The sequence below is a fragment of the Rattus rattus genome, chromosome 3, assembly GCF_011064425.1.
Source record: "Rattus rattus isolate New Zealand chromosome 3, Rrattus_CSIRO_v1, whole genome shotgun sequence".
Taxonomy (NCBI): Eukaryota; Metazoa; Chordata; class Mammalia; order Rodentia; family Muridae; genus Rattus; species Rattus rattus.
Genome location: NC_046156.1, coordinates 50,102,517 through 50,127,031, shown reverse-complemented (window position 1 = coordinate 50,127,031; position 24,515 = coordinate 50,102,517). Strand labels below are relative to the sequence as shown.

Below are 24,515 nucleotides of genomic sequence, written 5' to 3'. Positions count from 1 at the left end.
GCCCCCGCAAAGGACTCATATTTGGTTCCCAACACCTATATCAGGTGGATCATAGCCACCTATAACTCCAGCTCCAAGGGATCCAATGTTCACTTCTGGTCTCCAAAGGTACCCACACACACATATCCTCAAAGCACACACATATCCTCAAAGCACACACATATCCTCAAAGCACACACATATCCTCAAAGACACACACATATCCTCAAAGCACACACACACACATAATAGAAAACAATCTTTTCAGAAGAGAGTTGGAGAGATGGCTCAGCAAGTAGAGGCACTGACCACCAAGCTGCATCCTGGGTTCAATCTCCAGGATCCATGTGATGGAAGGAGAGAGCCAGCTACTGTGATCTGTCCTCTAACTTCCATAGGAGCACTAGAGCATATGTGTGCACGTGTGCACGGGCACGAGCACGGGCACACATGCACGCGCGCGCACACACACACACACACACACACACACACACACACACACACACACACACGTTAATATGTGATAAAAGCTGGGCTGGAGAGATGGCTCAATGCTTAAGAGCACAGGCTGCTCTTCCAGAGAGCCCAGGATCAATTAGCAGCACCCACACCACCCTCTTCTGGCCTTAAGGCTTTGTATGAACATGGTACAGGCAAAACATCCACACACATAAAATGAAGAACAAAACTGAGAAAGAAATAAACAAATGGTCAGAAGAATTACAGAAGGAAAAATGTCTCTGCACAAACAAAAATTGTTCTTTGTTTCCATTTAATAAATGTGTCCTGCATGCCTGGAACTCCTGGACATTGAGGCGTCACATTCAGTTCAGCTCAGGAATTTGTCTGGTAGGAGCCATTAGAGGTTAAGAGTTTTCTTGTGAAATTAGAAAGTTTCCTTGGCCTAAAGCATAAAAATAGTTTTTCACCCAGCCTACTTGCCCTCTAAGCATAAACACCCGAACACCAACTGAAGGCAATCTTCAGCCCTCACTGAGTCCTTCCGTGATTTCTCGCAGGCACAGGGGTCACTGCCTGGTGGCCAGCAAAGGTCCCTCCCTGTCAGCGAATGTCTAAAATGACCTGGGACTGCTCTCCTCACCACTCACATCAGCAGCTGTGGCCTGGCCTGCTGCTCTAAAGTATGTATGTGACTACCTTCCTCGCTCCTCATCTGGCTTGTCATAATCTGTTAACTGGTTTTCTTGGTTTGATTAGCATAGTTACAAAACCCTTTTCAGCATAACCTGAAAACCTTCCATGCCTGTGCACTTCTCCCTTAAAATTGTCCTAACCAGGCTTAACCTGGCCCTACAGGACAGTGTTAAACACTGTAACACTGGTGCTTGGTCAAATCCTTCTAATGTATTTGAGTTTGTGATTGTTTAGAACTCTACCAGCCTTAAACTCCAGAGTAAAGTCCTTGGAAGCACCAAAAGTGCCTTCTTTCTGTGCCCACTCCTCCAACCCCAGAGCACAATCTAGGGCAGAGGAGGCACTTAGCATTAGCTGTGGGGTGAGTGACTTAAGTGGCTACGATATTCAGAGGTTGCCCAATCACATTTTGTAAATGTTACTTGCAATGGTTGGAATTTTCAATGTGGGCAGTTAACAGAGAGATCCCCACTCCTCTGCTATTGTTACTTGGGTGTGCACCCACTCCCGACTCTGCTCTCAGCTCTCTGCCTGTGACTAAATGACAGGAAGTTTGAACTCAGTCTTGCCTCACTTCCCTCTAACCTGCTCTATTATGTTCTAATGGAATAAACTGCTGTCAATCTGTCCATCCAGGGCAACACATGAGGATGTGAAACAGTGAACACTCACAAGAATCTGTCCAGTGGATGAATAATAAACGTAAAACAGGGCAATGAATTTGTAACTAAGGCAGAGATCATGGGTGTCTGCTTTTTGAAAAAGTTACCTATCACCAAAAAAGCTTAAAGGGTATTGTGAGAAGGTCTTTATAAAACATATATTGGGTATCCAATTTTTGACCAAAGTCTCAAAAGCACCAACAAATGGTGCCTGGAAAACTGGACATCTACATGTAGAAAACTGTAACTAGATCCCACTCTCTCACCTGGATAAAAACCAGTTAGAAATGGGTCAAAGCCTTAATGTAAGAGCTGAAACCCAAGACTGCTATACAAAAGCATAAAGACGCAAAGAACTTGGATGTCCAATAGCTCAGGACTGTAAAAATGAAAGGTGGGAGAATATCTGCCCCCTGATACCTAACAGGATATTAATATATACAATCTTTAAAGAACTCACAAAATTAAGTGCCCTAAAACTGATTTATGAATATGCAAGTGAACTGAACAAACAATTCTCAAAAGAAGAAATACAAATAGCCAATAAAATATATTTTAAAAAATGTCTTCCTAGCCATCACGAACATACAAACTGATACTACATTGAGATTCACAGCTCACTAAAATCAGAATGGCTATCACCAAGAAACAAACAACAACAAATAGCTGGTAAGGAAGTGAGGAAAGAGGAACTCTTATACATCGAAGGTGAGAATGTAAGCTGGCATGACTGCTATGGAAATCAGTGCGGGAGTTTCTCAAACACTAAAACCAGAAGGCCCACGATCCAGCTACACTACTCTTGTGTATATAACCAAGGGTACCTAAGTCAGCACATCAGAGACACCTCCATCAGTGTTTACCACTGCACCATTCACAAGAACCAAGGTATGGAACAGCCTAAATGCCCTTCAACAGATGACTGGATAAAGAAAACTGTATAAATACATAAGGGAGTTTTATTCAGCCATAAAGAATATGAAAAGAAGAGAAAAATGAATGGAACTAGAGATCATCAGGTTGAATGCAATAAGTCAGACTTGGAAGGGCAAATATGTTTTCTGTCATAAGAAAAATCTAGATTTATAGATAGATAGATAGACAGACAGACAGACAGACAGACAGACAGACATGAAAAGAGAAAAGGCATGAGCAAAGGATCTAAAGAGGGGAGGGGAGCCAAGACAGTAAGAGAGGAGAGAAAACATCACAGAAAACATTTTCTCTCATACTCGGAATCTAGACTTAAATATGTATTTATATATTTCATATGTGAGTCCTGCTTTCACACTGCATTGTGTGTATATGTACATGCATGTATACATGTATAGCACCGCCCACTAAAGGGAGGAGAGTTCCTAGAAGGGGATTTAGGGATAAGCAGATATTCTCAAATGTGTGTGTGTGTCTGTCTGTCTGTGTGTGTGTCTGTCTGTCTGTGTTTGTGTGTGCACATGCATGTGGTTTACAAAACCATAAAACAGAACACTACTCAAAGCTCATCTGGTAAAGCACTTGCCTAGCACATGTAAGATCTTAGGTTTGATCATCAGCACTGTAAAATAAAACCAGACAAATAAGAAAGTACAATAAAGGGACTGGGGATGTAGCTGAGTTAGGACAGGGCTTGCCTAGCAGGCAAAGCCTTGAGTTTACACCGGTACCATATAAACTCGGTATGGTTGTACACATTCATAATCCCAACGCTTGGTAGGACAAAGATCAGAAGAACAGAAAGACCAACCAGCTTACACCAATAAGTCACCAAAGAAAGTCACTGGTTTGGTTATCAAAAAAAAAAAGTGTGTGTGTGTTGGGGGGGGGTTGTTGTGGCACACTCCTTTTAATGCCTTTAATCTCAGCACTTGAGAGGCTGAGGCAGGCAGGAAATCTCTGAGTCCATGGTCAGTCTGGCATACAGAGCGAATTGCTGGACAGCCAAGGCATAGAAAAACCCTGTCTCGAAAAAAATCAAAATAAATAAAAAATTAAAAAAGGAAGCTCACTCAGCTCCCCAAATATTACCAAAATGTTATCACTTTTGACTATGACAGGACCAGAATGCTGGTGACAGACCAGTGGAAGGGCAGACTGCAGCTTCATTCCTCATCTTTGCAGAACATAATAGTGTCTGGGAGGCAGTCACTTGTGAGCCAGGAACCAGATTATGCTCTGACTGCCTCCGAGTTCTAATTTTGGCCCGTGGTGAGTAAGTTTCCTTTTTCTTTGAAAGCAAAGCAACAAAACCCCATTTTGATTCTAAATTATATGGTATTTATGCCATGGCTTAAAACTATTTTTTATTTGGAATAAAAGGAAACAAAAATGCCACAAACAGCTGTAATGCATAGCAGTTGAAAGATCTCATTTTAATCCATAAAATAATTCTTTATTATAGTGGGAAATGTTCTTCAAAGCTACTATTCAATGCTAAATTCATCCATTATAACCCATGCACTTTAAAATGTTAGAATCATCCCAACTCAGATCCTGAACCAATGGCAGCACAGAGCACTGCACGCTTAATCAGACATAAACAGCACGAGTCTGCGTCATTTAAAGTAAAACACGAGGAAGGGCCTACAAAATGACCGACTGAGTGTTTGATTTCAATGTCCTTTACCATACAAATGCTCAGCAAGACTCAAAACTCTGGGTTTCCTACTTGCATTTACTATTCTATTCAATCTTTCTTGGCAGTATTAATTGTGGTGGCGTCTCCTGAAAAAAGCTGGAACAACAATGAAAGTCTCTAGACTCTAGAAACATGCACACTGTGTGTATAATAAAGTACAGCTTGAGATAGCTACTAAAATTTTCAATAAAGGATGAGCAAGATGGCTCAGAGGTAAACAGCACTTACTGTTGTGCCCAGGGGTCTGAGTGTGATCTGCGGAACCCAGGTAGAAGGAGAAGCAACTCCTAGAAGTTGCCCTCTGACCCCCACAAGTACCCTATGCCACCTGCATTCAAATTCTGGTACTCACAGCAGCACTGTAACAAATTCTAAACATGTTCAATGCGTCAGAGCTGGGCTGCAGAGAAGGCCCACTTGCTGCTCTTGCAGGTGAGTTGGTTCTTATCGCCCACGTCAGGCAGCTGAGAAGACCTTAATACCGGCACTCGGGTGCGATGCCCCACACACATACACTCACAATTTAAAAAATAAATCTTAAGATGTTTTAAAGAAAGCAAGATGTGGTGGTACAAAGCTGTGATCCCAGCACTGGAAGGCAAAGGCAGGCAGATCATCTCCTGAGTCCTTTTCCGCACCAACCATCCAGTCAGATCTACCTGTGGCCCTGTTCTGAGCCTTTGTGTACACTACCTAGAGCTGGCAGGCAGTTCAATGGTAGAAAACTTCCCCGGTATGGATGCTCCCTCCAGCACCACAAACCTCATCAAAAGGAGTTTCTATCTCTTTAGGGACTGTCTCAGATGTCATGGTCCCTTCAAAACTGATTCCTATAATCAATCACATTCCATATAAATCACCAAGAAGCAGGAGGATCACTCACAAATTCAAGGCCACCCTGGCTATATAAACTGTCTCAAAAAAAAATTAAGGTTTAAGAGGAAAGGAGAGAACTTTTGTCTGTGAAAGACAATCAGAAATGCATAGTCATAAATAATACATGAGAATCCTACTAGAGTATAATACTGGAAACCAGAACGCTCATAAAACATTAATTAAATACAATGCAGCACCAAGATTGACCCTAGACCCTAAAAAGAACATTAATGGGAAAACTGATAAAATTTAAATACTGTGTTAAAGTTAACATTTATATAGCAGCATTAATTTCTTGGTGATAATAAACATAACATTATTACTTAGAAAGTTAACACTGAGGAAAACTAGCAGAAGAGTAAAGTTAATTCAAAATAAAAAGCTTATTAAACTATTTTATTTTAATTTTTCTTTTCATTTACTTATCCTATGCGTATGTGTGTCTGTCCATCTGCATGCACATCTGTGTACTGCACTGTGCCCTTCTAGTAGCCGAGGCTCACAAGAAGGCATCAGATTCCCTGAACTGGAGTTACAGATGCTATCAGCTGCCACATGGGTACCGGGGATCAAGCCTAGGTCCTCTGGAAGAGCAGCTCTTAACTGCTAAGCATCTCTCCAGTTCCACATCATAAATACCTTTAAACAGAGAAGCATTTGCTGCATCTCAATTATCATTATTGTTATTAGGTTGAGACAAGTCTCTATTATGTGGCTCTGGCTGTCCTGGAACTTACTATGTGTAGACAGGCCTAGGCCTGGAACTCCCAGAGATCTGCCTGCCTCTGCCTCCAGAATGCTGGGGTTATAGGTATATGCTATCATGCCCTCCTTTTCTCCAATGATTTTAAAATATTTCAGTCTAATGATTCCAAAGCCTAATCATATCATAACACACTTGTTCTTTAAAATAATTAGGGAAGCTGAGGACATGGCTTAGCGGGTAAAGGCCGTTGCCATATAATTCTGATAACCTTAGTTCAGATCTCAAATCCACACAGAAGCTGAGCGTACTATCACCCATGCATCTTACTCCCAGCATTCCCATGAAGAGACAGAGGGAAGAAACAGGAGAATCATGGAAGCCTGCAGGCCAATGAGCCTGGAGTATTCAGCACAACAGCAGAGCAACAGCTCTTGTTTCAAACATGGCAGAAAGCAAAACTTGGCTCCTAAAGCAGTTCTCCACATGTGCACCTTAGCACGTGTAAGGACCACACACCACCCCCGACATCAGCACATGACTAAAACAAATCAAAATGTAGCATTGCCACGGCTCTTGGGATTTAGCACAATACTATTTAAATTTTAAAATCAAATTGAAAGACAGATTATTTTGCTGTTGTTATTTTGTCCACTATAAACAGGCTATGCAATTACTGGAGGACGATTAATTACAAGGTGTCAGCACTCAAGCAACCTTACTAAGTTTAAATAGTCCTGATTTAAATGGTCCCATATAGGACCAGTATAGTGTTAATAACAAACCAGACGAATAAAACATGTGAGCACAGCTTAAACATGCAAATAGACTTGGAGCAAAACATGCAAGATTCAGATAAATAAATAGGAAAAAAATCTCCAGGGCCAGAGAGATGGCTCCGGCTCTTGCTGCCAAGCCTGATGACATGAGCTCCATCTCTGGAACCTACAGTAGGAGACAGCCACATGAGACTCCCACATGTGTGCTACGGTGTGCACACCCACACTCAGACCTCACACAGAAATAAACCACTCAATCAAAATAGGGGGGTGGTCAGAAAGCTACACCCCCATTCTTGAGACAGGGTTTCTCTTTGTAATCTTGACTGACCAGGAATTCACAAGACTAAGCTGGCCTTGAACTCAAGAGATCTGCCTGTGCTTCCCGAATGTTGGGATGGGATTAAAATCTGCACCATCATATCTGGCAAAGAACTGCTTTTAAGTTAACAAGAATTTTCTAAGATATAAAATATTACCTTCCTTCAAAACTGTCCACTTGAAAACAGGACTTAGTAATAAAATGTTCATAGTGTACAAGTGATGTATCAACAGGGAAAAAAATGAAACAATCTCAGGTAATTCCTAACAAGCTTTTAAACCTTAAGTTCAATGTGGAAGTCAAAGGAAGCTCAGGTCTAAAGACCAGCTCCTCCTAAAGTTTCTAAGCTCTAACAGAGTTCATATACATTCAACGGTGGACTTTCAAGCATCCTCCTCCTTTGCTTAGTTCACATCAAATATAGTCATTTCTGTCACAGCCAAAGGACAAAGGAAAATTCACTCACAAGGAATACTATATCCAACTAGAACAACTGAACCTGGTTCCTAACAGTGTTATTCAGTTCAAACAGTTTAAATTACAGCAATGATACAGCTGATCACTAATCGGGTAACAGGATAACCTGGATAGATAAAAGCTCAAGATAACACCAACATTCAAAAGCCTACAAAAGAGCTATCCTACAATGAAGACAACACGGAAAATCAAACACTGAAATAATGTTTTTCCTGTGCTCTGCTGAATGCACCATGGACATTTCTTTAGTTTTTAGCTGTCTTCCTAAGCAGCCCTGTGATGTCCAACTAATTTCAACCAAACTAAGAAAAATAACACAAAGAGTCCTCTTTATAAATTATATAAATTTTACAATCAAGGAACTCCCAAGACCCAATTCAAATGCCTCACTGATTCCCAGGAGGGAAAAAGAAGCTCAGACAATAGAACCAATCTCACACTGCTCAGATTCTATCCCCTTTATTATCCGGTTTCTCCATGTCTGAATAGTTACTAGTTCTGAGAGGCTTACAAATACTAGTTATATTAAATTCTGCTGACTAGAAAACATTTTAAAATTAATAATCAGGACAAATTTAGTGTCCATGGCTCTAGATACTTCACAGAGCGAGACCCCATCTTAAATTGGTCTTCACTATTAATATGTTAACTCCTGAGCACCTGAAGCATCTTTCTCCTCACTTCCCTTGAAGCTAGACCTGAGGAGGAAAAACCTAAGCCAAACTAGATAGCATAAGAAAAGGACAACACGCCTTAACAAGTCCTGTAAGCAAAGGTTTTAGTAACAAACTAGTCTGTTGAACTTCTTTCCTTAGTTTTGGATGGTCCCCCCCACCCCCCGTACTTAAAAGCAGTAGACAAATGTTGGCTGGAGAGAAACCAGAGTGATGAAGTACAGTCCCTCAACGACGACGATGACGACGACAACAACAACAACAACAGGTTGTTTGGATTTTCTGTTTAATTTAAAGGTAAATAAATCCAGGTAACATCGAGACTCTTCTGTGTTAGATGCTCTGAGAACTGGACATTCCACCTCCAGGTGAATTTAAACCTATCTGCCAACTACACAAAATGACAGCTTAACACTGAGAATGATCACACTTGAATGAGGGAGAAACTGAAGCAGTGATGTGCTTGCTTTTCCAATGTTTCCACCTCACCCCACTATGTCCAACCTAGATGATATGACTGTCTTTTAGGTAAAGACACTGTCAGTCATTAATCATTATTTCTCTGCCCATGCCTTTTTACTAGAGAACCTGGCCTACCTTGACACTTGAAAGGGTCAGCCTTACAGATCTCAGGATACTCCATCAATTCTATCACACACCCACCACAAACAACTGGATTATGGTGGGTACCTGGCAAGGTTAGACGAACCTGATGCTTTCCCAGGAATCTGGATTAGGGTTCGTGGAAACCTGAACTAGAAAAGCAAGACTTAAGTACCAGGTATATTAGTATGTGAGACAGAAAAAGTGCCAGAGTAGGCCAGAGTTGAAGCCTGGTGTGTGGTGGGAAACGAGGAGTATTTCAAGGGAGCAGAGAAAGAAGATAAGGAGATGCAACTTCTAGCGAAGCAGTGAGAGCAGACCATCTGCTCTACAAGTGAAGAGGGCATGGCAATTCATGAGCATGCAACCTATCCCTTCACTGCTTACCTATCCTTGGATGCCGACCTTGTGAAGCTGTAGAGTTAGAGTATCTTGCTACAAACCGCTCCTTTACTTGTACTAGTGTGACCATTTCCTGCTCCTGGTGGACCCTTAGATTATGCCCTACAACAATCTCTAGACCTCCTGCCTAAAGCCATAGAGTTAAAAGCAAGGTAGGGTGGGTGTGTGTGTGTGTGTGTGTGTGTGTGTGTGTGTGTGTGTGTGTGTGTGTGTGTGTTCATGAAGGGTGACAGAAAAACAGGACGAGGTTTCAAAAACAGGTTCAGAATGCCAGTAAGAACAGAACTTCAGTTTCACTAACCTCTGAGACCACTCTCCATCAAAAAACATTCTGAACAGAAACAACTGTCCCCAAACTAAAGACCATTTTATAATGGTCCAAGTGTAATCAGCTGAAATTATTTTTAAAAGAGGTACAGTTGTACCCTAAATTCAGAAGTCACATGCCCTGTAAATCTTCAAGTACTGAGCACCAACTCCATATTTATCATTGTCCACAACTGCAACCAGAGGAACCATGACAGGATATGGAAAGGCGCAGTATTTTCATGCTGCAATAGTGAGGAATACACTCACATAAAAGTCTCAAAGAGGTGGCTGGCTAATGGCTCGGCAGTTAAGAGCATCTGTTGCTCTTGCAGAGGACTCAGAGCCCTCACGGTAGCTCATAACCATCCTTAACTCCAATTCCAGGGAATTCTGAAACCCTCTTCTGAGCCCTGGGCACGAACCAGGCCCACATGCAGTTCACCTACAAAACTGCAGGTAAAACGCTAACACAGAAAAATGTGACTCTAAACATTTTTGTTGTTGTTTGTTTTCAACACAGGGTTCCTCCTTGTAGCCCTAGCTGACCTGGAACTCGCCCTGCAGGCCAGGCTGGCCTCAAACTCACAGAGATTCACCAGCCTCTGTCTCCTGAATGCACCATCACCACCTGGCTTCTAAAAAATAATTTTTTAAGGCACAAAAAATAAGGTTATTAAAAAGAATATTTTTATTTTCAATGCTTATTTCTACTTTTTTTTTCCAGTTTCCCTCTTTTCTCCAGGTATGATAGATAAATTCTTACTAGAAATTTAGGCCCTACAAACATCTTAAAGAGGCAGCAAAAACACAACCTCCACCATACATGGGGATTGAGATGCTATTTTCAATAGCCACATTCCATCAGTAATTTGCAAGTTAAGTATGAATAACCAATTGTATAATATAAAATTAAAATGCAATATTCCAGTTCTTTGCATGTAACAGGTTTTGCCATAAAACACAAATCATTATCAGCACAGGATTAAGCGGTGAAGATCTCTGCATATAAACATGAAGAATGTCAAGCATCCAAAACACCCCTCAAAAATAGAAACTAAAATGACATGCCTCACAAGTGCTCTGACAGGCTGCCGTGTGCTGATGCTATCTTCTGGACACTACCCTAAGCATTCTGAGTGAGTTATGTCACTTTGTGTTATGAAACAGGAGGAATCGTCCCTACTTACATATGTGAATATATGTAATCCATATGGTTAAGTGACTTGGTTTCAACACCAGTAGGTGGAGGTGGAAACTGAATTTGGTTTTGTCTGAATCCAAACGCAGTATCATTATGGATTACAGTGGCACCTCCCAATGTCTGTGACATCACAACACATACTGGAGAGGATTTTAATGGAAGAGATTTTTCTTTACAAGATTATGCTATGAAAATGGAATGTAATATATTACAGGCTATTAAACATTGGAATGGTATAATCCTTAGAAGTGATTTTTCTCTTCGAATTATCAAATTGAAGAAGTTTGCCGAGAAAAATCACACCCAAACTGTCCAAATACTACTTCAACTGCTGTGAAGTCTGAAGCTACACAATCCTCTCACAGCTAGGTGTGGTGCCACACACTTAGGATCCCACGTGCTGGCAGGCTGAGGCAGGTTGAGAGTTCCAGGTTAATGGAGCTACATACACAATAAGCCCGTCTCAAAACAAGATTTGAAATTTAAACACACAATTCCAAGTAGTACACCTATATACCCCTACCTATATACACTACTAGGGAATACTTGCATGACACCATAACAAACTGTGGTTAAACAGAAATTTGACATAACAAGGTCTTCCCAATAATATCTAGAGGAAATTCAAACCAAGGAAGGAATTTTACTACTGACGCCTTCCTGAGAAATTAAGCCTATGCCAATGTATTCGTGTGAGTTTCTACAGTTACTTTAACCCATCACACTGATTATAACTACATAACAGTTAATATTCACTGGATGTGTCTGCTTTATATTATTTCCACATTTACTCTTCTCAGCAATCCTAAAGGACCTCTACTTTCTAGACCTTCAAAGTAAAGAAAGTGAGGCAAATGGAAATGAGTTCCCTAAGTTATACCTAGTAAACAGGAACTAGAATTCGAAGCCTTCTGACTTCAAAGCCCACACGCTGCATATCACATGAAATTACAGCCACATAAGAAGGAGAAGACACAAACCAGCAGAGACAAGGGAGGTAGCTTTCAATGTAAACTAAATTGGACAGTCTCATCATAGTGCTGAAGGAAAATGGCTTACATGCAACCAAAAAAAGGGGAAGGGGATAATTGGACTATCATATAGGGTAATTTTTTATATACCACATAGGTAAATTTTACTTAAAGAAACATCATTTTTAAAAGTCCTTAGAATTATTAATTTTATGTGTCTGGATAGCTAATCTGCATGTGGGTTCACATACGTGCCTACAGATAGATGGTTGTGAGCCCTGTGGGTACTGAGAACCTAATGCAAGTGTCCTCTTTAAGAACAGCAAGTGCCCATGACTGTGGAGACTTGTCCCCAGCCCTAGAAAGATCATTTTAACTTTGCATATTTATCATGACACAGCTCAGGTAAGGCCAGCTGTTCTGCAACCTACTTCAACTTACTGGTTTAATTTGTGCAAAATATGGTGATAAAAATTTCTGAGAGAGGAAAAAAAGTTTCATGGTGTAGTGCACACCTATAATCTCAGCTACAGGAACTCACGAATTTTGAGGCCAAGATTGTCTCAAAACAAAACAAAAAAACTTAAAAAAAAAAAGCTGGTAAATATTAAAAACAAATATTTCAGTATTTTGACCTTTACTTAAACTTTTCAAATTCTGTTAGCTATCGTGCATTTAATGTTTTTCTTTTTTAATTAAAGGAACTACAGACCCTGAATAAATATTTTTCCTGATACTTGGATAGTTCTGCTTGTCCAAGTTTTTCTGATGGTCGATATAGATCAAATCCCAGAACATGAGAATGCATCTTTGATGTCACAATTATTACAAAAAATGTTAATGTCACTGGTGTGCTGATGGATGATGATGCAACCCCAGCACTGGGGAAGCTGATTGCAGGAGGATGGAGAATGGAAGGCTAACCTAGGCTGCAGAGTGACATTGTCTCAAAACACAGAAATGAGGGCAGGGGAGAAAACCAAGTGCTGTGTTTCACACCAGACTCTGAAAGGTCCCCATGAACCGACATTCAGCATGAGCCGGATTACACTGGTTGGTTAGTAGTAAACACTTAAGCCCCTGCTAAGTTCTCTCATAGAAGATACCTGTTCTACAGGCACTAGCAGTCGAGAGCTAGGATTTGAATCCGTATCTTCTGGAAGCTCAAACTCCACTTCCTAACTTTTTATTTATATTCAAGCTGCTGCCCAGAGCTTCCAAAATATATGAATAAGCAGTCAGCCCATCTTAAAGCACAAAGTCAGTCTGAGATTATGGAGTTGTGTCCGTCCTCTGGGGCTTTACAAAGTGAATCGGTACTTTACAGTCGACCTTTCGGAACGGCATTTATCTAAAAAGTTCTGCTGCTTACAGAACCCGTGACTCCTAATTATTCTCATCTAACAGATTCCTCAAATATATGAATAATGATTACAGCTGGATTACTGGTAAACTAATACCAGAGAAGTTTATATGATTTACTGGGCCTATCAAAGCTTAAAACTAAATTATTCTGACTAAAACACGTCTGACTAGATATAAGGTGTAAGGCAACACGCTGTTTGTAGTCTGAAAGCCAATACTTTTACTTTGAAAAACCCACTAAAAATCACCTCCTCCCAAATGTATCACGATTACAATCTTTACAATAAAAATGGCCCAGTCCATATGTTATCCTATACTATTCCCGATACACATGATCCCACTGTTATCCACTGTCTTCTATCAAACCTCAAAACGGCATTCTTTCAATTTTCCCAGCTTACACATCCCTATCCCTTTAATAAAAACAGGAGTTACAGAACTTCAAGAGAATTAAACAAAGATAAGAAAAGTTGAAAAAGTATTGGCGGCCTCTGCACCCAAGTTCTTTTCTTTTACACCTAAGAACCTGTCATTTATTTCACCCGCCTCCTGGGCGTTCCTGGACAATCCACTTACTAACAGTACAAAAAAGACTTGCAAGCAGGTTCTTTATGTGGCCTCTCTGTCCTAGCTTCACTATTTAATCATTCAATCCTTCCAGCTTTATCCTGACATCAAGTATCAAACTCACGCAAACCCTAGATAGATCCACCAGACGCCATACACTATCTTCTTCAACACGTTCTAGTTCAATGTGAAACCTCCTCAATATCGGTCCCTCCCTTTAGGAGCCTTTCCTGGATTCCCAACATAGTCTCAGGGCTCCAAACTCCCCAACTCTGCTAAACACCATCCAAGCTGGGTTACACCCTCTCCAACCTGAAATCCCCACGCCTTCCGGGGCCTCAATCACCAAGCCCAGCACCCGCCCCATGTCGAGTCCCTCCCTGTCCCTTTGGGGTCCTTTCCGCCGGCCTGGCCAGACCCCTATCAGCTCAAGCTGCTCCCAGGCCCGGCTCTCCGGCCCCAGCACTCCAGCTCCGCCCCCAGCCCCTCACCGAGCAGCAGCAGCTTCACTTCTTTGGCCGCTTTCTCTCCGTCCTCCCGCAAGTTGCGGTCGATCATCTTACTCCGCTCCACCGCCGCCTTGTCCTCGGCGCTCAACGTGCAGCCCATGACGGCGGCCGGAGAGGGGACCGGGCCCTGGCTCACTCACACACCGCGGGAACCGCGACACACCGGCTGAGACGCGTCTTCTGCTGGGCGGTGGCCTTCTCCGTCAGCTCCCCTAGCGCCCGGAAGAACCGGATAGCTGCTGTTTACGACACTTCCGGCGACGCCCAGCGGCCGTTACAACTTAGAGCGCTGTGGCAGTGGGAGGCGGGGGAGGTACGGAAAGCGGAAGTTCCTGAGAACCTGGTTGTTCCTGTGAACCGCACCTCCCAGCCTTAATACCCTATTACTTCTTGGGCTCCTGGACTTAGACTCCAAGTGTAGAAAAAGGGGAACTTCCAGCACATGTTGTGCTCTTGAGGACACACTGGAAGTTTAGCGGTGAGGATCAGATTCCCAAACGAACTCACAGCCCTCTGGGTAGTCTCCCTCTCCATTAGGAAAAAAACAAAACAAAATCCTTTCCTTTTCATCTGTGATTGTGGAGCCCGGGTCTCTGCCCAAAGCCATGTGTTGGACACTTCAGCCAAAGTTCCTTCAGTCTGATCTTTGAGATGCCCAGCCTGGGTTTTCATCCATTCCTCAGGCTATACCCATTATGCCAAGTATATCTTTGGTCCTTCTGCTACTGCTTATGAATTTCTGTAAGCTGTACATTTGCCTGGCACTATGTTGGCAAAGGATCACTTGATTGCTAGCAAGTAATAGAACGTTAAAATAGTAATTATTAGGGCGTGAAAATAGCTGTAGTTCATTTATAACATTTCCATGCTTCCCTTTCTCCCATAGAAACCGGCGGCTCTACATTGGGGACTTAGTTCCATACCCAGAAGAAATAAACCAGCGCATCCTTCTTTAATCTAACAAGAGATCCTATGTGATATCCACAGAAAAGAGGAAGTTTGGTAAAAGTCGCCTCTCTACTATCTCCTGAATATTTGTGAATCATAACCCTGTGAGAATATCCAGAAGTACCTTTACTGTTAAAAACCCCACAATGACTCTCACCACCCATTTTAGGAAGGAGCACTTTTCGCAGCTGTTGAAACTTTCCCCCGGAATTTAAAAACATTTCTCTAGTAGGAGGTAAACTTAAAATACAAATTCCTAACAGAAAGGTCTCTATAGTGAAAACTTAATTAATTAGAACCATTTAATTAGATTAACCTTGTCCAGGTCACCCGCAATGCTTATCAATTCCAAGTCTAATGAGTCTCCCACTCATTTCCAAATGACCATTAAAAAGAAACAGTCTGCTCTTCCTTTCTGATTAGTGCTGGGTGGGGGCTGTCAAACGGAAAGGGGAAAACACAACATTTATTGAGTACCAGGTAGGCGCTTCCATGTCTCAACTCTTAATCCTCACAACAACCCTGTGAGGTAGGTAATATTGATCCCCATTGTCACTGATGAGGAAATAGACTTGGAGAACTTAAGTACCTTTCCCACATTCCACAGTAAATACATCTACCTGCCTAGGTTCCACGTCACGCCTTCTTTCTACGACCTCTAGAAGGCGCTGCTTGGAGACACCTGACAACGAGAGTCTATAAAGTTTTTGGATGGCAGTCGCCTCAATACCAAGATGTTGGCAAACTGACTGACTGGATTGTCTCACCCTGTTGCTTCCTCAGCATGTAAGGGAGAGTGTGTCTAGGAACAGCTTTTAAGAGCTAAGGATAGTAAATTGAACTTAACCAACCTGTCCCACTGACTAGAAAATTCCTGGAAGGTGGTCACAGCCAAAGTTGTGGAGAAAGTTCTCTTCATATTAAAGGAAAGTTTTGCTTCCCCTATGAGCTATCCTGTTCCTTCAGCCAGGGGAAAATGGCAACTTACTGGTTAACAGCAGCAAGATCTCAGCGTCAGGTTATTTCAATGTGAATTAGAGATATCCTTGCTCTTAAAATGTCCTTTTAATGTGAAGCAAGGATTGTAGAGCAAAGTTAAAAAAAAAAAAGGCTGCCAAGCAATGTTTAAACACACACACACACACACACACACACACACACACACACACACACACACACACACACCCGCGTGTAAGTTTCCACTGGGCTTACACTGCCATCTACTGGCAGTTTCTGGGTCTACTAGCTGATTGGTGGATTAATAGGATGTGAAAGTTTTTCTCTTAGGATATACTAGGAAGGAGATTTCTCAGCATGAGTTTTATCTCAAAAGAAAGGGAAATGGTTCTAAAGTCAGAAGGACTCTCATTTGCTGTGTGCTACTTTATAAAGGATTTCCTAAGTGTAATAGGCGCTAGACTAGAAGAACACACAAATGATAGGAAGACAGAAACCTGAAAATGTACCTAAACCAAAATGGAAAAAGCTGTTTGCCCAGTTTTATTTACTAGATTATTTTCTTCACTAAAGAGTTTTGCTTACACTACCCAGACTGTCCACAACCTGCATGGAGTCTGTACCTGCATGGATCACTTCAGTAAACTCAAAAGTCAGGACCATAGATATATTGTCCTTACTGTACAACTCTATCAGACCTAATGCTCTACAAAATACAAATATCTGACCGACTTAGACTGTGAAGTCCTTGAAGGCAGAGAGCACACATGTGTGTGCCCCAGGGGATGTTGGCGTTCAGCTATTTATGTATTTAATAGAACCAAAGGAGTCAGGGTTGATATTAATATAACTTTTATCATAAAATTTATTTTTTTCAAAGGGGAAACTACTCCACCCCAACCCACTTTCCCTCTTTCATGTTCAGTGACCAGAGATTTGTTCAGATATAGACCACATCACCCTCTGGTCCTACTTTGGCCCGTTAGTATTCAGCTGAGGGAAATGGAATGGACAGGGCCCAGAGGGGAACCCTGTCCAGCTTGCAATTAATCCCTCTCCATTGAAAGTACCATTGCTGATACTAACCAACACGGTCCCTATAGTCTTAATCAATGAACAGCAAAGCCCAATTCTCTGTTCTCTCTCTCTCTCCAACCTAGGGCTGCAGGTAGGAAACAGATTTAAGTCTTTGTCACAGAAGCTAATTTTGAGAGCAATGAATGAGAACAAGGAGGCATTTCGTGGACTATGGAGACCCCACCCTTCCCATGCCCGACCTGAGTCTCTTGTACCCGAGTGTCCAGGGGGCTGGAAGTGGGTCACTGCCATGAGGAGATAGATCAGGGAGGCCAGTCCTGGAAAGAAAAGATTGGCAGTATTATTGATCAGAGTAATTTACCTGGCCTTTCTGTATCCAGCCACATTACCAATTCAAAGGCTAACACCCACCCTCAGCTCCCTGACCCCTGAGTCATTCTAGTTACTCAAAAGACAGGGAGGAAAGCAGCATCCTGTCTCCGGCTCATCTCTGCTGAAGACAGGACCCACTTGATTTCCTACAAGCAGGAAAGAGAAGGAGAGAGAGCTGCCGAGCTTTTCTGTCTTCTCTCCACTACCCTAATTGCAATTTTCCCTTGCTGCTGGCCAAATCCAGGAAAGAGTCCACCCCTACAGTTCCTCTCCTCACTTTAGACATTAACTTTCAGGAAGGGATCTATTAACTCATGGAAACACTTGACTAGTCGTGTCTTTTTTTTTACCTAGTTAGCAAATGAGAAGATGTGGGCCATTTTCTTACCTTGTCTCAGTATAAATATTAGTCTGGACTATGACACTGGAAAGAAGTAAACCTCAACGGTCCCCAGAATAACTGCTCCTAGCCTGCTGCTCCAACGCCTACCCAGAAGTTGCCCTGTCTCCTGAGGCACGAAGAGTTCACTGATAGAAAGGCTTTCCCTCACCTTTGTCACCCTTTTCTCTCATCACCGTCTCACCATACCCAGGATCCCTCCCCCAATAGTCAAAGATCACAGCCAAGTCCAAGGCTTTTTGCCACATGTCCATCCCGTTGACTCTGGTCCTGACCCAGGAAACACCACACAAAAGCTAAGTCCAGAGACCCGAGGCCAAACCCCAGCCAGCTGGAAAAGCAATCCTTGAGATGATAAACCAGCCCCAAGCCTTATTCCCTCCTAGTGTCTGTCCATCATGACTCCAGCCTTGGTGAAGGGGCAGGACGGAGGTAGCTGTCCGACATGATGATGTCGCTGGTGAGTTGCTGCTCCAAGAACTCCGAGGTCTCCTCAGCAATCTGGCCTGGGATTCGAAAGTCAACAGCAGGCGGTGGCTCCCGCTTAGGGCTGGGTAGGGGCCGAGAAACCCAGTTCTCAGATGTCCCCTGGAGAAACTGTAGGAAATTCTCCTCGATGGAGCCCTCGCGACTCGGCAGCCTCAGCTCCTCCTCTGGAGCTGCCTTGAAGAAACAGACAAACTGTTTGCTAAGCTCGCCCCGGATCTGACGGTTGAGACATCCATAGAAAAAAGGGTTGGAAGTGAAGCAAAAGTAGCCGATCCAGGTCACCACATTCTCCACCTGTCCTGTTGAAATGGGCTGAGCGCTCAGGGCAACATAGAGATGGAAAGAGAAGTAGGGTAACCAACAAAGCAAGAACTGTCCCCCGACAGCCAGGAGGACCACTGCTGCCTTCCCACCCCCAAACGTCCGGTGTGGGGTGGTCTGATGAGCCCCGGAGCTAGTGACCATAGTAGAGCGGCTACTGAGAGACTCAGAGCGTTGCCGGGGCGTCTCCATCCACGTGGGCAGCGGCCCATGTTGCATGGCAGCCACGCGAGCCACTCGAAACATGCTGCAGTAGACCACAAAGATCAGGATCAAAGGCAGCAAGAAGTAAAGAACAGCAAAGACCACCACAAAAAGCTGGCAGTAGGCACTGTGGCTCCATTGGAGAGAACAGCCTGGGTTAACACTGGGGGCTCCTTCCTCCCAGTAGACCCGTCCCAACACTGGCACAGACGCCATGGCCAGGGCCTTTACCCACACGCCCACCAGCACAGAGGCCACCAGCCCTAGTGTCATGCGCACCTCGTAGCGCATGGGGTGGACCACATAATAGTAGCGCTCCACATTAATGGCAGACACCGAAAGGATGGCCAGGCTGACAAAGCAAACGCTCAGGAACAGGTAGAGGCGGCAGGCCACCTCCCCAAAGAGGGCGTGGTCAAAGAGGGCAGAGCTGGAGAGCATGGCCAGGGGCATGAGGGTCAGGGCAGCCAGCAGGTCCACCAGACAGAGATGGAAGACAAAAACAAACTTTCGGAGGGCGGGTGTCTTGGCAATAACAGCCATCACAGCAGCATTGCCCGCCACAGCAGTGAGATCCAACAGGAGCATGAAGAAGAGGGCCACAGATTCCGAAGCCACGTCCCTTAGTCCCAACTCTGGGACTCCGCTGGCCGTAGAGGGACCTGGGGTTTGAAGGGCCCTTCCCAAAGTGGACGAGTTTCCTGATGACTGGGGGATGGGTGAGGACTCCATGGGGCCGAAAAAGGACACCCAGGGCACTTCCTGTTACAGGCCCATCCCCCATCCTACTCCACAACCCTGGGATGTAAGCCCAGGTCCAGGCTTCCCAATTTTGTTGGGGGGCCTTCTGCTGGAGCCTGTAAGGCAGGCTTTTATCATCAGCCCTCCTAGCCGGGCTCCTATGTGGACAGGGTGCCAGGCCAGGCTGCTCCAAAGTCAGGAGCTCATGTCCAGTTTCTGTCAGAAGGTAGCCCCAGGGTCAGCCCGAGGGATGGGACTCAGCAGCCATGTCGGAGACTGATCCTCTCGTGCTATGCAGTACTCCACCTTCCGAATGGCCTCTCTTCCACTTTCTTTTCTAGTTCTTCATGCTTTTCTTCCCTTCTGAGGGCGATTCTGAATCCTCTGTCTCCCTTCTCCAGGGTCCTGCTTTGCTCTAGGACAGTGCTCTGGCTTTAGGGCTGATTTTGTGAACTTTCTGATTTTCTCATCAGAACGGGGAGTAGAAGGAACATGAGATTCAGCTTCTAGCTCCAGGTCTGGGTATTACTCACTCTGCAACTCTTCTGGACTCCAGTTTCCTCATGAAGGCATCTGCAGAAGGAAGGAACAACACCTATTTTGTAACTGTTCGTAGGGTCTGGTCTGGTTGCTTTAATAGTACCAATCACACGTAATAATGGTCTACACATGCCAGGCCCTGGCCTATGCACATCGGTCATCCTTATCCTCATCCTCACACAATCCTATGAGACAGGTGATACGATCCCCATGTCTCCACAGATAGACCTGGAGCCTAGAGAAGTCAGGGGGCACACCTGAGATCATACAGTCCAATGCGGTTTGGCTCCAAGGACAGTTCTTCTGCCTACTATGCTGTTGTGTGCAGGAGAGTACCCTCCATATCAACTAGAATTTAGTAGGCTTCCAGAGAGTTGTTGTTGAACTTTGACAGACCCTTCTAATGTTGCTCACAAGCGCCTGGAAAAGTCTACTGTACCTTAGTCCCTATGGACATCATCACTCCCAAAACGAAGGGCTGTCAAGTTCAGGACTGATGAGAGGTGCAGGGAAGACAGAAGGCAGAGCCGAGAGCACCGTCAGTCATCCGCTCCTGAACTCCCAAGGCCAGAGGACACATGCTTCGGAAAGCTGCCCTTCTCTACCTATGTTCTCAGGGCTTCAGTGTCCTGGCTAGTGGAGGAATAGCAGCTTCTAACCTCCCATTCCCTGGCTTCCTCTGTAGCAGGTCACTGCAACCAACCAAGGATTGAGGGTTCCAAAGCCCTCTTGGTTCTGAGTCCTTCCCATGGTCACAGAACAAAAGGTAAAAGTAAATGCCTATGTGAAAAAGGCGAAGGTGTTGGGGGGCAGGGTAGAGGACTCCCATTATAGAATGAGGTACATGTAAAGTAGAGAAAACCAGGGGTTGGGGATTTAGCTCAGCAATAGAGCGCTTGCCTAGCAAACACAAGGCCCTGGGTTGGGTCCCCACTCGAAAAAGAAAAAAAAAAAAAAAAAAAAAAAAAAAAAAAAAAAAAAAAACCAGAATCAGCACCTCCCGTACCTCCTGATCAAATGGCAGGTCCTGTCTGATTTATGTGTCATCATCATCACATTAACTTTGCACATAATGGAAATAGATTGTCCCCAGTGTAATCAACGTACTTTCATATGTACATGAAATAGTATATACTATATATTACACTGTATATTATACAGTATATAATATATACACTGTTATTATATTAATATGTATGAATATATAGACATATATATTCCCCCCATACAGTGTGCTGAGTTACACAGCTTAGAGACAAGCTACAGCGCCAAGTCTGATGGCTGTTCTGTAGACAACTTAAAAGTTTTCTGGGCCACACTTTCTGCATCTGTGAAATGGGAGGATTGGACTAGAAGACCATCAGGCTTTCTGCGAATAACGTTTTAGTACTCTGTGAGCTCCTGGGCCGGAGAGCACCTGGTGGTGGCTCCACTTAGAAAAAGAAAATCTACCTCTTCTATAACTGCCATGAAGAGAGCCGCACAGCTCACCGAGGTCCCACTCCTCTCAGTTACTTTATAATCACCATAGGTTTGGGGTGTTACCATAAAGCTTCCACTAATCCAACTTCTAACACGCCACACATACATCAGGTGTTCGGTGCAATTCTTGTGAGTTGAATCAGACTCAAATTGACTAATTGAATGCTGGCCCCAGAGTACAAACTCCTGAAATATTCAGTCAGTCATCAGTGTGCCAGCCAGGGGATTCTCTTCTGAGGAGGATAGCCCAAGCTCCTGGATTTGCGGCTTCCCTAACTTTGGACAACTGCCTAGAGACTTGTCTCTCTCTCCAGGGAGATGTCAGATTCTCCTAAGACAGTCTACCAGGGAAAATAAAATGTCTAAAAGAAATTCTAGAGGATGCATCTTTACCCTTTACCCCCTGCATCTACTTTACCTGGGAGTGGGGCCTAAAAGATGTGGTACCCAAAGAAGGAAGAATCCACTGTGTGTAAATGGACAGCAGGAGTCCAATCCAGCAATACGTAGCTACAATCCTGACTGAGAAAAGCAGACATGGTTTTCCTGTGGACACATGGACACAGAGAGGTGCTATGCAGCCATGATGGGGCCTTGGGCAGGCAAGCACTAGGCATTTTTCTTTCTTATAGTTCCCTCCCCAGCCCCCACCCTCCAGTCTTGTCAGAAATTCTACAGTGACTTCAAATTCCAGGTTTGAATTACCTCGTGACAGACACACCAATGTAGTTGGCTACTTAGTACTCTCTCATTGATGGAGGCTATGGAGGGGAGGGCTGTGGTGTAATGGCTTCATAGGGGAAACCCAAGGAGTCTGACTCCACTCCCAGCTCATGTCATCATGCCTCAATAGACGCTCGCACCCTCCCACTGCTTCCTTCAATATCACCTCCTCATCTTCAAGACCTTCAAGCACCTGGAAAGCTTTGCCACTACAGGGTGTGAGGTCTGGCCTCTGGCAGGGCCGTGGTCAAGGGAGAGGTCTCCTTCCTTCAGGATGTAGAATGTGCACACGTGCCTAGCCCAAGGCCACATAGGTGTTGTTGGGATTCTCGTGTACCTGTTTCTCACATCCAGAGCTTCTATGCCAAGGATCAGAGCCTGGCCTGCCTTTGGGCAGGAGCATGGGCCCCTTAGACCAGGGGAGATTGGCAGGGACCTTCACCACCTCTTCCTAGCAGAGCTGCCCACGCCCTGGACTTAGATGCCCATCACCCTGGAATGCCGAAGGGCCTGTTCCAGAGATGTGGGGACCTATCTCTATGACACTGGGCGAGGAAGACAGAGAATGCTGTCCGTTGTAGGGTGTAGTTTCTCTGGCCAGCAGAAGATGATCAACCTCCCATTTCTTAGGTTTAAAGATGCCCACATGCCAATACTACCTTTGGGACACCCAAGAGCCCATCCTGTGACAGAACTGCCCACCATAGGACAGGGTGGGCTGCCCCTTGGAATGCCACCCTTCTGTAAGCTGAGACAGCACTCACCACCAGGCCCTGGGTCTGCCCCACATCCCTGGCCTAGTCGGCAACTCCTACCTTTGCTGAGCAGCTCCCAGCTCCTCTGTGATAGCTCTTCTCAGCTGATGCCTCTCCAAGGCTGCTGAAGCCTGAACCACTGCAGTGAGCGGAGAGAGGCAGCCAGCAGAGCAGGATGCTCAGAGAGCTTCTGGGTCCTAGTGGCCTCCTGCTATCCACCAGCCCCTCAGAGTCACTTCTGGAGCAGACAGCTGGGTCTCAGGGTTCCCAGGCAGTGCATTTAGAAAGCCCAGGTCCTCATACTTCTCTCAGGGTCCTGGACTGCATCCTAATGCTTCCAGGAGCCAGCTGATGGCAAGTAGGCAGGGGAAACCCTCCCAATAGGCCTGGTTAAAGAAAAAGCCCTGGGCTTAGTAGCTGAGTTACCTTGGGCAAGTCATTTCCACTTGGCCTTTGTTTCTTATATGTTCAATAGGATTAGGGGGTAGGGGATCCCCAAGTTTCCAACAGCTTTTTTGTTTATTGCCTGGTTCTGTACAATACCAGAACCAAGGTGCTTCTGGAGTAGACAGGTCAGTGCACAACCAAAACGTCAAGATTAGTCCTGGGCAAAGCTGAAGTCCCAGAAGCTGGTTCATGATTTGACCCCCTAAAGAAAGCAACACATTTGTATAGCCGAGGACTTAATGGGCAGCAGTGGGATTTGAAGAGTCAAAGGCCCTATCTCAACCCGGCAGTTGTCACTGCCCAAAACATATCACTATTATTTTATGTACTATATGTTTATTTGGAACGAAGCTCTGGGGGCTTATGGAGACAGGGGAATCTAATATCTCCTGAATGGCCTTCCAAACAGCCACACCTCTGCTCCCTGAAGGCAGAGTAGAAGCCAGATTCTCCGGAAGGCTCAGTTTGGTCTGCATTTGTAGGGCTGGACAGAGCTGGGAGCATCACTCAGAGTGTCACCGTCATGTGACAAACCTTTAGAAGGGAGCGAAGGAGTCTGGCCTCCTGCTAGCTATGAAGAACATTGTCAGTGGCTGATGCCAAGGATAGGTTCCTAAGGCAGCAGCCTAAAATTTCCACAGAGCATGGATGGACTCAGCTTTTTCTCCTTTAAGTTTGTCCTGTGTATGGGTGTTCCGCCTGAGTATATATGTATGCGCACTGCCTGTGAGCTGGCCGTGGACGTCAGAAGAGTCTGTTGGGTCCCCTGAAACTGGAGTTATGCATGGAAGTGAGCAACCATGTGGTGCTGGGAACCAAACCTGGGTCCTCTGCAAGAGACACAAATGCTGAGCCAACTCTTCAGCTCCAAGGTATCCATTTTCCTTCCTTCCTTCCTTCCTTCCTTCC

General features: G+C 44.4%; 2 protein-coding genes across 4 annotated transcripts in view; both read right to left on the bottom strand.

Annotated features, from left to right (window-relative positions):
• Gnai3 (G protein subunit alpha i3) overlaps positions 1-14,431 on the bottom strand; it is a 37,133-nt gene extending 22,702 nt beyond the window's left edge. The window contains exon 1 of the mRNA XM_032897491.1: positions 14,172-14,431. Coding sequence (XP_032753382.1) covers positions 14,172-14,289 — 118 coding nt within the window. The 5' untranslated portion in view covers positions 14,290-14,431. The remainder of the gene's footprint in view (positions 1-14,171) is intronic.
• A 2,167-nt stretch (positions 14,432-16,598) lies between these two features.
• Gpr61 (G protein-coupled receptor 61) lies at positions 16,599-23,305 on the bottom strand. Of its 3 annotated transcripts, none has more exons than XR_004387334.1 (2): positions 17,893-19,801; positions 16,599-17,449 (listed from the first exon to the last, which is right to left on the bottom strand). XR_004387334.1 is itself a non-coding variant. In XM_032897490.1 (2 exons), the coding sequence occupies exon 2, from the start codon at positions 19,648-19,650 to the stop codon at positions 18,301-18,303; it is 1,350 nt and encodes a 449-aa protein (XP_032753381.1). In that variant the 5' UTR covers positions 19,651-20,232; positions 23,220-23,305; the 3' UTR covers positions 16,930-18,300. The 3 variants fall into 3 exon arrangements, 1 of the variants encoding a protein (XP_032753381.1); XR_004387335.1 differs by having other exon boundaries at positions 18,056-19,801; XM_032897490.1 differs by adding an exon at positions 23,220-23,305 and having other exon boundaries at positions 16,930-20,232.
• Positions 23,306-24,515: the final 1,210 nt, after the last annotated feature.

Coding starts and splice junctions, on each gene's coding strand:
- Gpr61 (XM_032897490.1), bottom strand. CDS start 19,650: ATGGAGTCCTCACCCATCCCCCAGTCATCAGGAAACTCGTCCACTTTG.